We start from the raw sequence: 12,122 nt of genomic DNA, 5'->3' as shown, positions 1-12,122 counted from the left end.
CAAGCTGAAACACTTGAAATCTGCAAAAACGAGATTTTGATGCAACGGAAGAAGAAGAGAAGTGGATGCCGAACCCGCCACCGGTCTTTGCCTTCATTGGAGTGGAGGATCTTCGCTGCTAGCTGAGCAGATCCAGTAGGATACCATGTCAAAAGATGATGTACCAGCGAGACAGTAGGTTTTTGCGGGGAGGAACACCGAGTGAACTCAGCAAACATGGAGAAGAGAAGAGAAGAGAGAAGAAACTTTGATAAATGGAAGGATGAAGTTCTGAATCATGGAGTGAATGTGATACAAGGGAAGAAGGGTGCCGTAGCACAAGGAAGATGATGATGACAGCCACGAGCCACGAACCACAATGTCCTCCTGAAGGGGTGTGAGGGTAGTGGAGAGGCTGGAGAGAAGAGGTGACAGACTGAATGAATCAGCCGTAAGGAATGAATGAGAGAGTGACCTATAAATAGGCATAGTCAGTCTAGGATGGTGCCCCTTTTTGGGGCTGCAAACCCTAAACGCAAAATGCAGAAACGCAAAACGCAATCTGCGGGTGAAGGGTGAAAGGTTTCTCAACATGCATGTGTATGGTGTACTAACTCAATACGCTAATCTCTGTCCCTAAGCAAATCTTAGTACACCCTCTATCTCAACCTCCATCCATCTACCTTAGTGCACATTAGGAAACCCATAGCTAACCCTGGAGCACTACAATAGTGCACTACCCTCGTACATGTGCATAAATGCACTTGTGCATAGTGCACTAAGCCAAGTTGAAAGCTTGGTGTCTAGGCTCTCACTTGCTACTCAAGGGGCTTGGATTTTTGTTGCTTGGTGGTTTTGCTGCCTTGCTGGCTGGAAAAGGCCCAAACCTCTCCTTGTGCTACAACACACAAAGAATCTCTCTCTCTCTCTCTCTCTCTCTCTCTCTCTCTCTCTCTCTCTCTCTCTCTTCTAGCCTTCAACCAACCTCCTCTCACTTGCTCGGGCAAGTTTGTCAGTTGATAGCTTTCTAAATAAATATTTTGAGCAATTAAACTAATTGTTAGGATTATAATTCTGAAATGAACTTAGTCTTTTGTCCCTAGGAGCCTAGAAAATTAAAAATGCCCATTCACAGGTTAGTTGGCTAGGCCGTTTTGGTACCCGAACTATCCTGAGCATTAATTGACCCTTGAATTGGCGTTAATTGAATGATTAATGCCTAGTTCCTAGTATCATCATTGACACTTATGTGCCCCAAAATTTGACACTAAGCATCACCTAGTATTTGTCTAGTATAACTTATTACAACTTTTTCCTTTGACACTTATGATCCACTAACATCTTGGGGTCTTTGGCATGTCATTGTGGCTTAACTGACTTGTACAACACGCGCATCTTATATTTGCACATTTGATTAATTGCTAAATCAAATGCTAAGCAAAGTATAAAAAATTCATATCCTTATGACACTAACTATTGGAATGCTCCCAACACTCTATATTTATATACTTCTTTGTTTATGAGAAGATGCAAAAATACAAGGAGTTGGAAATCGATCTTGAAATTCAAGCCTTGGAGCGAAGGGTAAAAGTAGGGGTTGAAGCAGAGGTCTTGAAGATTTTTTGCAAAGAAGGCTCTTGAGACAAATGGTATTATAGTTGCGGAGGCTTTTAGCATAAAAGGTATCAATTTATTGGTGCATCAAAGTCTATGTAGGCTAACACATCACCTATCATTCTAGATCTACTTAAGTAGTTGTAACTTCAAAGTCTCTTCTTACACAAGCTGCCTCCTTTGGTCCCAAAAATCACTCCATGGAGAAGGACAAGGAGCAAGTCAACGATGCTTTAACAAAAGTAGACGATGCTAAATGAGACACTGAACTTGGAGAGAAGAGCATCAAGTTTTTGGGTACGATTCTCAAGAAGTTGTCTTTGACTCGCAGACCTGCTTTAAATTGGTGGCTTGAAAGTTGTCCACGAAGAAAACGAATCCAAGTCTTGGAAGGAGTTTAAGGAGATGCTCTACAAGAAGTTTCTGCCTTCATCCTTTGAAACTGGGATGAGCCAAAGAAAAGTCAAGGAGAAACGGTAGAAACACATATCAACATGTTTGCAGCTATATCTGTGACATTTACATCTCTTAATGAAGTTCCTTCCAACATGGTTGGTGAGAAAGTTTATCTATGGTTTACATCCAATGGTATAGTGAGTTGTTAAGAGTTACCTTGCTAGTGACTCTTAACTCTTGAGGCCTAGATAGACTTCCCTTTGTTATATATTTTTGGTTTTGGGAAGGCCCTAGTGAGATACTTTGGTATGTTGTATAATCAAAGAGTCATTCAATATCACACACGTTTCAAATGTTCTCAACTGCTAATGATGTGGTTCTACATTCACCTTATAGGTTAATAGAATGCCATAGAAAATTGCCAACATTGAATCTACAACCTTAGGACCATCCAATTATAAGGTCTTAGTTCCTGCCCCAAGCTCCTTGTTGTTCTGCCAGGCCTTTTTTTGGCACTTCATCCGAGTTCTTTTGTCTTACACCCTTACATGCAGTACAATTTTTGTGAAGCAAGGCTACAAAAAACCTGCGTAAACTGGTTCTATGAGGTAGGATACCTTGGCTTTACATGTAGACTTCTAGGCCAGAAATGTGCAAGCTGTAATAGCAAGAGTTAGTGATTGTTTTCTAAGTGTGTTTTTACATACTAAAAAAATGAAACTGCCTGCATCATCATGTTGTGAAGGAGCTGCAGGAAAATACTCTGTTTTTCACCCCCTCTTTTCAGCCAGAAAATGATGCATGTTCATGCTTTCACATGAAGCTGACATTTCCACTAATTTTGTTGTGTTTGCAATCTTTCTTCATAGGACCCCAAGCCAGAGTATCAGCTCTATGCTTTGATTGTTCATGCTGGTTATTCTCAAGACAGTGGACATTATTACTCTTATGTCAAGGTATCTACTTTTTCCGATCTGCTTTACCGTGTAGTAGGAAAAAACATACGCCTTTCTTTTCCAAAATGATGAGGACTGAATCGCGTACATAATCTCTGGAAATCAAGTCAGATCAGTTTTGTTTGACAGACAGAATATTTACATTCAGCTTTACTTTTGTCACAAAATTAGTCAGTCTTATAGTCCTTGCAGATAAATCCCTAGTATTAGGTTAGACTACAAATCTTCAATAGGTGTTTTGTTTAAGGGTTTTGCATGCCAATGCACTAATTGTTTTAGTTACTTTCACGCTTCTTGAATGATGTTTGCCTTTTCATTTCTTGGTGCGTTTTGAATCCTCTTGTTTCTTGGATCTTGTTGTGATGCATGCAAAAGTAATTGTAGCAACATCTTTACTTATATAAAACTTATCGTGGTTTTTCCTACAACACTGTACAAATAGTGGTGCGTTTTGAATCCTCTTGTTTCTTGGATCTTGTTGTGATGCATGCAAAAGTAATTGTAGCAACATCTTTACTTATATAAAACTTATCGTGGTTTTTCCTACAACACTGTACAAATAGTGCACATGCATATTTCTTCATTAATGGCCTTGCTTCTTGAGTGAAACTGTATCTTTCAAACCTTGAAGAACAAAATGTTTTGGCTGCTGAAGATAAACTTCTTGTGAAAAGCACAATTTGCAACTATCTAAAAAATAGTCAACTTTGTGTGGAAAAGATGACGTTTTTGTTGGCTGTGCAATATGAATCCTGACACATGGGAATAAACTTGGAAATGGGCCAGAAATGCTCATAGACCTGTTCTTTCCTATTAGTTGGCTATCATACAAAAGATTGTGGGCCTCACAACCTCATTGTGGTTGTTTCTCCAAATCACTGCCTGGAACAAGGTATGTAATGTTCTTATGGAACAAGAATGGCAAGCATGGAAATGAACAAGGGAGTGGGCTTGGAATTTTGAGAATCTCTTGGACATGGCTTGGAAATGTGGAATGGCCATGGCTTGTTACTTGTCTATTACATTTCAATAAAAATGGAGATTTGGGAGAGGAGATTGTGAAAGAGGTTGCTTTCAGTCTTTTAATGGAGCCATGTGCACAACCTTGAAGGCTTCATGCAGCTTCATTAAGCAAACCATACCTAGTTAGAAAATTCTATGCTTTATTGGTTTGAACAATGGAACTAGAATGCTCTTACACCATGACATCAAGAAGGATTGATCCCAAAGCTTGCTGCCCCTTGTGGTATTTCCTTATCATTACTGAATTGCTGGTACAATTGTTTATAAAATCTTGCACAGTGTATCTCCAATCTCAACCTTCAACAAGCCAATTCAGTACATCTCCTTGATGGATCTTCAATTCTCAAGAATGCATGTTCATTTGCTCTTACCAGCCAAGTCCAAGAACACAAGCTTTGAGTATGTGCTATGAATCCGCAAAAGCGCAAGAAGACCAATATTATGTAGGCCAGGATCTTGCTAGATTCTTCTTCTGCACTGCTAGGAAAGCTCAAACTAGACAAGTTCTTCACTTACCCCATAGCCCACATTTTTCGCCTTCCCATGGAAGATCATAATTTTATCCAAGTCTGTGATCAATGTAGAAGAAGTTAGACCTTGTCACAATAGATCTCTTTCAAATGCCACAAAATATGCCAAAAAGAATACATGACCCAACATAAGCCTTAGAACCACACGAATAGGCTTGAGATTGTGATGGCCTGCCCAAGACAACATCACTTGCACTAGATTAGCCTTCACACTACTCAGATCTGCCATCGCTAGCATGAAAACATCATCACCGATAGTAGAAACAACACCTCCAACAATCGGATTAGTGTGATCCAAAGTAGGAACAACATGATTGGCAGTAGGAATATAGCATGATGGTAATAGGGACAGCATGATCAATAGTAAGAAGAATATGATTAGCCTTTTAGAAGGACACGATTAGCCTTTCATGTGTTTTTTTTGCCTTTATTACATTTTGATTGCTTTTCAGAGCAATAATTGAACTCAATGGTAATATTCACTTATTTTTCCATCAATTTATTAAATTTAAGTGTTTTGGCTTGAAACTTCAATAAAATGAAACTTTAATAGAATAGTCAAATTGAGGTTTATTTAACAAGAATCTATTTAATGTGTGCACAAACTCATACATTAATTAGTTCATTGTTGATTCATGGAACCTTAGCAACTAATGTACTTGCACACGTCTACCATAACTCATGCAATGTGTTGGACCTAGCTAAAGAGGCATAGAAAATCACGTTCCAGTGATATTCACCCATGCGTTCTTGCTTGTTGTTGCGCTTATACACTTGGTACTACTACTCGAGCCTTGTGACCCATCATGTCTTTTTCAATTGTCAACTTGTCAAGAGTCACCTTTTCTCTCAAGGCAAATACATAGAGTTATTGTTACTGTTACAAAGTTGGGAGTTGTAGTGACGGCAATGCTTTTGACACAGTTACAAGGGACACCCATTTTTTAATTTATTGTCCTATCTCCTTGTTTCCACCTCACCCCTCTTCGCTCCATCCCCTTTTTCAGCTCCCTCTTTGCTTACTAATGACAATGATATGTGGGCTTTAATACCACATCACAATGGGTTAGGAGGTCAACACCTTAAGTTCACATATTGGTAGGAGGAGATGGAGTATTGGGATTTTTATACATACCTAGGAGTTCTATTTACAAGCCCAACTTTCTTTATGAGAGAGATATCGGACACTAGATTGACGTGAGGATACGCTGCACTAAGTGGTCTAGAGAGGATGTACTCTTAGGTACAATTTTAGGAACCTTGCACTAACCTATGTCTCTTTGATGCACTAGTCACATCCCCATTACTCTATGAAGTGTAGATATGGGGATCAGCTTGGATCATTGCAACCAAACAGGTCACACTTATGATGGATGGAGATTGATGGGAGACTTCTTTTATCCGTGGTCTCTAGGATGATCATATGTAAGGCCTCAATTCGACATAAGATCATTAGAGCTAAGTTAGCGGCTACACTGATTGTAGTAGAGGTGCTCACACAATTAGTCTCATATATACACTTGACATAGATATGTATATCTGGCTCTTGAGTCCTCTCGATATGTATATCTTGCTCTTGAGGGATTTACTTGACATAAATATATACACCGTGCTCTTGAGTCCTTTCGATTTATGTTAGTGTGCATATATGTCAGCCTAGTTTCAATTACATGGCTATAACATGGGCAGACTATTGGTAACCAACCTTTTGTATATCAGTTGTTACCAAGACATTGGCTCAATGATTTAAATTAATTTGATGCTCATATACTTTGAAAGGCGATTTCTGTTATTTGAGTGTTTCAAAATATGGTCAAATGTTGATCAAAATGTCTTATAATTATACATGGGTTCTCATTGACAAGATGCACAAGAGAAATTAAAAGTTTAGTTGCGGAGTTAGATTGACCAGAAAGTCCAAATGACTAAGTCTTTTTCACTCGGGTAGTCACATTGACTAGAAGCTCATATAAATATAATGAGTGGTTTTAGAAAGTGAAATCAGATGCTCATGATCAAAGAAATAGACCATGAACCGGTGAACATATACAATTAAGCCCTCTAGAATCCTAATTTGGCAACTCTTAAAATTTAGAAGGTTATTATTTTTGGAAGTTGCTCAAACGAAAATTTTGTTCGCGTCAAAGGATTCAAAATTCACAAGGAACAATTTTGTTGTCATTGGTTGTCTCAAATTCTTAATCATTTGGGAGATTCTTAGTGTAGAAGGTTTGAAAGCTTCATTCTCTAGAAAAGTAACATGTGGCATCTAAAATAGGATGTGTTATTTTGAAGAGATAAGTATCCTTGCAATTGTCATTTTGCTTAACATTTGTCATTTTCAACAATTTGTAGCATCTACTTTCCACTTGAGAGCACCCAAGCCCATACATATTTATTGAAGGTCTCTCTCTTTATTTCCAACAAGCTCTAACACCAAATTTTCAACCACATGCTTTGTACATGTTTATCTAGCACTCATCCAAGAAGCACTTTCTACTTAGGTTGATCAAGTCCAAGTACTAAAGAAGAAAATCAGCTTGGTGCCTGGAGTATATAGAATTTAGGGTTTTAAAATCTTGATTTTCGTAGTAAGTCAGGCCATTGTATATGGTTCAGACACTTGGTGCCTGTGGTTTCTAAAATCTTGTAAAAGGGAGACGAGTTTTCCTCTCAACGTGGTGTCGACTCTCTTCTTTCTCTCTCTCCCTCTCCATCGTCTAATTTTTATAACAATAATTGATCAAGTTAGTTAAATTCCAACTATTGTCATTCTCACATTCTGTAACGTGCCCGTCTATTGGTTGTCTGAGCACGTTTTAGCTATCCATTGAGAAATGAATCTAAGCGTCACTGCTCGGCACTCCTAGGGTATGTTCTAGGGTTTGTCGCCTAGGGTTTTCTGAGTCTGCCTCGCAACAAAACGTTCACGGCCAACCCACTAGGATTGACCTGAAGTCTGGGGCCCTAGGGCCAAGGTCTCCTAACGGCATTCTAGCATTGGGTTTTGGACATCCTACTTTACACAGAGATACCCAATCTGAGGCAGATCCATACCGCACTTGGTTCAAAGAAAAGGGAAAATGAGAGGGATGTGCTGCTCAACCTCTCTGCCTGTAGGACATAGTCCTATTCGGGTTTTCTAAAACGGCATGAATCGGGTTCTAACTTAATAATACCTAAAGTCGAACGGCGATAGATCCTTGTGAGAAGTCTCCTAGTTCTCTAGGACCACCTTGTTGTAGGACGGACTCGTCGGGGATTTCGTCTATCCGCTTCCCTTGATAGCTTTAGCTTTTTAATTAGGTCCTATCACATTTATGTGCGATCTTTAAAATCAGCTTCATTAATTAAGCCTTTTAGGGAACAGGGTTCGTTCGCGTAATTTACAGCATAGACACGAAAACAAAACAAGCAATCCTTTTGACAAACAAGTTCCTTAACTTATCTTCAAGTTAGTCTTTGTCTCCTACTCATACAAGAGAATTATGTGTCCCTTTTGTCCGACAGAAGTACCTGGTCCAAATCACATGGCACCATATTTTCCCATCCTTTATCTAGAATAAGATCTTCCAATGCCCCAGACGTTGGGCTCACGGGGATCTCCAACTCCATTCTGGACAAGCAAGGGGTATCTAGAGCTCCACCTAACCCACAAGCGGTCTAGGAGTGAGATGCCATTTTCGTGGTTGGCCTTTTCACCACTCAACCTTCGGCCCGTGAATCGAGTAGTGCCCTCTCGGGGTAATACGCGGTGCGATCTTGGAGATGATCCACACGTGCAAATATCCTTTCTTAATTAACTAATTAAGAATCAAGTATAATCAAGGCAATCAACCCTAATATCATCTTCTAGGAAAACATTCATTTATTCCCATGGCAACTTGTCATTATAGACCCCTGTCATGCATTTGCCATCAACACAAGCCTTGGAATATTTATCCAAATCACAATGCAAAAATCAATTGATTGAAAGAAAAACATTTAGAGTGTTGTTCAATCAACCAATAAAACTAATGGTATTTTTTCCAAATAATACAAGAATAGACGCGATAATAATTCCATTGCATTTTCACTCTTCCCCTTGGGATCAAAGAGCGATTCTATGCAAAATTTTCTTAATACTTGTATGTACAATTCTTAAGGTCATTCTTATTACGATTATGCTATTCATAATCCCTGACCGATTGCTTTATCAACGAATAAGCCATACGCAAGTAAGTGCAATTAACTTTCCTTAATATATGTACTTTGCAAACTCCATCTTTCGAAGATGTGAGAAGAGGCATATCCCTTCCCATGATCTATTCTCATACATCATAGCATGGGCCTAATGTATCTCATGCAAGAATCAAAGCAAGCACCTATCAATTTAGAAATACATTACTTACAGCCAGAACCAGAGTTGGATTGACAGTGATGCCTTCGCTCGAAGCTTCATTGCTGGTTGTAGGATTGCCATTTGCATGCGACATTCTTCGCTTAGAGGCCACTGTCCGCAAGTAGACTCAAGAGATGAAGAAGGCGGAATAGATTCGAGATGGGAGAGCATAAGAGAAGATGGTTAAGTCGAGAATCGAGATAGAGAGAATTATGCAGCCTTTTGAGGTAACTCTTTTCTCTCTCTCTCTCTCTCTCTCTCTCTCTCTCGCTCTCTCTCACAATCTCTTGGAGGGGTATCCTCTCTCTCTACCTCTCTCTTGCAATCTCTCAGAGTCTCCTTATGCTTCCTTATGCCTCTCCATGCCTCATATTTATAATGAATTAGAGAGGAGGGGATGAGGTTGAGAACTAGAGTTCTTGGTGGAGGAAATCTTGGAAAACTTAGTGATCTGATGCTTAACTCATAAATCTGATGGTTCGATTGGCTCCTAAAGGGAAGTAAAACCCCAAGATGCTTGCCAAGATGCTTGGTTGGAAAGCTTTCTGATTACTCATTCTTTCTCTACCTGTTCGAAGTGCTGTCTACTGCCTGTAGACTACGATCGTGACGCGCGCGATTTCGCCAATCACTCTCTTTATCTTTTTTTTCTTTTTATAAAATCTCCAAAACTAACTAAAACATCACTTGTTTTTTAAAAAAAAAAATGACATTCAGTTTTATCTTTTTAGGATAATACCTAATATACTTTTTTGGACCATCCAAACTATACATATTAATACTAGTGATTCATATGGCTCATAAGTCTCGTTCACGTTATAACTTCCGTGAAGGGTGGCTATGGTTCTTGTTAATTCGAGAAAAACGTCCGTCGGATTACGACTCTCGGTTTTTCTTTTAATATATATTTTTAATTAAATAAAAATTGTTAGCTATTAACGTTAGTTTTTTTACCTTAGTTAGACTTTAGTTAGTAATCTTACTAACTTATTAATTGACTAACTAACTTTTGAACTAATCATCAAACTTTTGCTGCGTGGAAATATTACACATTCTTTTCTGCGCTTACATTGGTATCAGAGCAAGGACTTCTTTCTTGCAAGACTTTTCTGGGGGGTGATAAGATCTTTGGGTGTGTTGATCAACGATACCTTGGTCTCTTCGTCCTTGAGATGCGATGGCTTAGAGAGACGCTTCTCAGAAGTACAGCCCTGGGACATTGAAGACCTATCTAGTGTCATCTCACAGATTTCTTCACGAGGGAGATCCAAGAGGCCTCAGAGTAGTCCCAGCCTAGGAGGAAGATCAAGGGGACCTTGACACTACCACATTCTACATCTACATGAAGGACATTGATTAATTGAGCCATCTAGCTTGACCCATCCAAATGTCCTAGTAGTAGACCCTGACATAGATGTCGATGGCACATGCATATGCAGATATAGGAGATCATTGCTTGGGCTAGAGCTAGGTTCTATATACCTCCATGATACTCTTGTTCTTTGCTCTTGTGCATCATGTTTTATTATTATGGACTATATTAGCTAGGGTTCTCCTTTTATCATTAGCTTTTAGCTTTCTTCTATTGCTCTTTTTCAGAAAGTAATTGATAGTCTCATAGGTCAATTTGGCCTTTTGGAGAGAGACGATAATCTCTCTCTCTCTCTCTCTCTCTCTCTCCCAACAACCCCCCAAAAAAAAGCCCAAAAAAAAAGAAAGAGATGGGGGTAGAGGATTGTAACAATATTGCAGATTGATAAGTATCGGCCTTGGTTAGTAAAGCTTTGAACTTTGAAGCTTGATAAGGTGATTGCATGCATGGTGTCAGAAGTGGTGCAACAATGGAAGCATAGATAAGTGCTGAAATAAACTATTGAACACAAGACAAAAGAGAAAGAAAACAAAAGAACAAAAGAACACTGCAAAGGAAGAGAACTCAGAGATATGCTCGGGAAATCGAATCCATATACCAGACACGAGAAGGATGCGTATAATAATGAGTCACTAGTTGTGTGGGCATCGGCATTGGTGCCTCTCTCCAATAAGACCGCCTAAAGAATGATGATGATTGAATGAGAGGAGGAGGAGCCACTGAATAAATAGGCCCAAAACATGCCAAATATAGCAGCTGGTTGGCCAGCAATAAATGCCTAAGTAATCACTAAGATGACCACCATAAAATGGCTAAAATACCCAGTGATGTCAAGTATAGCTCAACCGTACCTGTGTAATATGGAGCAAAAAAGACTAAATGGTGTCCTTAGACTCAAACTTCATCTGCTGAAGTTGTCCATAAAGGGTCACATCACGCATGGGGGAAGTTGCCTCGTACAACATATGAAGCTTCGACCATATTTTTGGTGATGTTTGAACTTTGATAGGAGGTAACCGTCGGTAGAACTTCTTAAAAGATACACCGAAGTAGTGTAGAATATGCATGGGCATCATGCAAATCCCATGTAAGCATAGCTTCCTCATGGTTGTCCTCATCAAAATCTTCGGGAAGAGGAAAAGGATGTTGAGGCTAAGTTATAGCTCCACATACAATGTACCAAATCTGCTTTTGCACAAACCAAGCTTTCATCACAACACTCCATGTAAGGTAGTCAGGTCTATGTAACTTATCATTTGTAGAAGTGCATGAAGGAGCTATCTGGAGAGAGGAAGAAGAGAAGGTAGAGGATAGAGGGTATACGGAGAGGGAATATAGCTAAACCAACAACAAAGACTGCACAAAATGAGAGCACATGCAGTGTAACAAAAAATTTGATAAAAAATGAAGGTCAACTGTTGCAAAATGAAGAAAAACCAGTCAAAAATTGCCAAAAACAGCAAAAATGGCTTGCACAAACAATCGCTCAGCTATGGTTAGGGGCAGAAAAACAAAAATGCAAGTTGGTGGAGCATTGATTGCAGCAAATTGACGATTACAGGTTGGAATCCAGTCATAGGCTGAAAATGCAAGTTGCTGGTCTGCAAAACGCAGGCCTGATCAGCAGGGGGAGAAAGACCTGTAATCAGCAGAAAAATTACAGCAAGAACCTAGATCCTGCACTTTGATACCATGTTAGAAGTGGTGCAGCAATGGAAGCACATACAAGTGCTGAAATAAACTGTTGAATACAAGACAAAAGAGAGAGAAAACAAAAGAACAAAAGAACATTGCAAAGGAAGAGAACTTAGAGATGTGCTTGGGAAATGGAATCCATATACCAAACACGAGAATGACGTATACAATAGTGA

General features: G+C 39.3%; 1 protein-coding gene across 36 annotated transcripts in view; it reads left to right on the top strand.

Moving 5' to 3' along the window:
- UBP25 (ubiquitin-specific protease 25) overlaps positions 1–12,122 on the top strand; it is an 85,881-nt gene that overhangs the window by 26,082 nt on the left and 47,677 nt on the right. For all 36 annotated transcript variants that reach the window (XM_087680255.1, XM_087680251.1, XM_087680254.1 and 33 more), the window contains exon 5: positions 2,859–2,945. In XM_087680255.1, coding sequence (XP_087536381.1) covers positions 2,859–2,945 — 87 coding nt within the window. The remainder of the gene's footprint in view (positions 1–2,858; positions 2,946–12,122) is intronic.

This window comes from Lygodium microphyllum, chromosome 6, assembly GCF_053477565.2.
Source record: "Lygodium microphyllum isolate KBCC chromosome 6, Lygodium_microphyllum_v1.1.10, whole genome shotgun sequence".
Classification (NCBI taxonomy): domain Eukaryota; kingdom Viridiplantae; phylum Streptophyta; class Polypodiopsida; order Schizaeales; family Lygodiaceae; genus Lygodium; species Lygodium microphyllum.
Note: the sequence above shows the minus strand (reverse complement) of the source record. Positions and strands in the feature narration are given on the sequence as shown.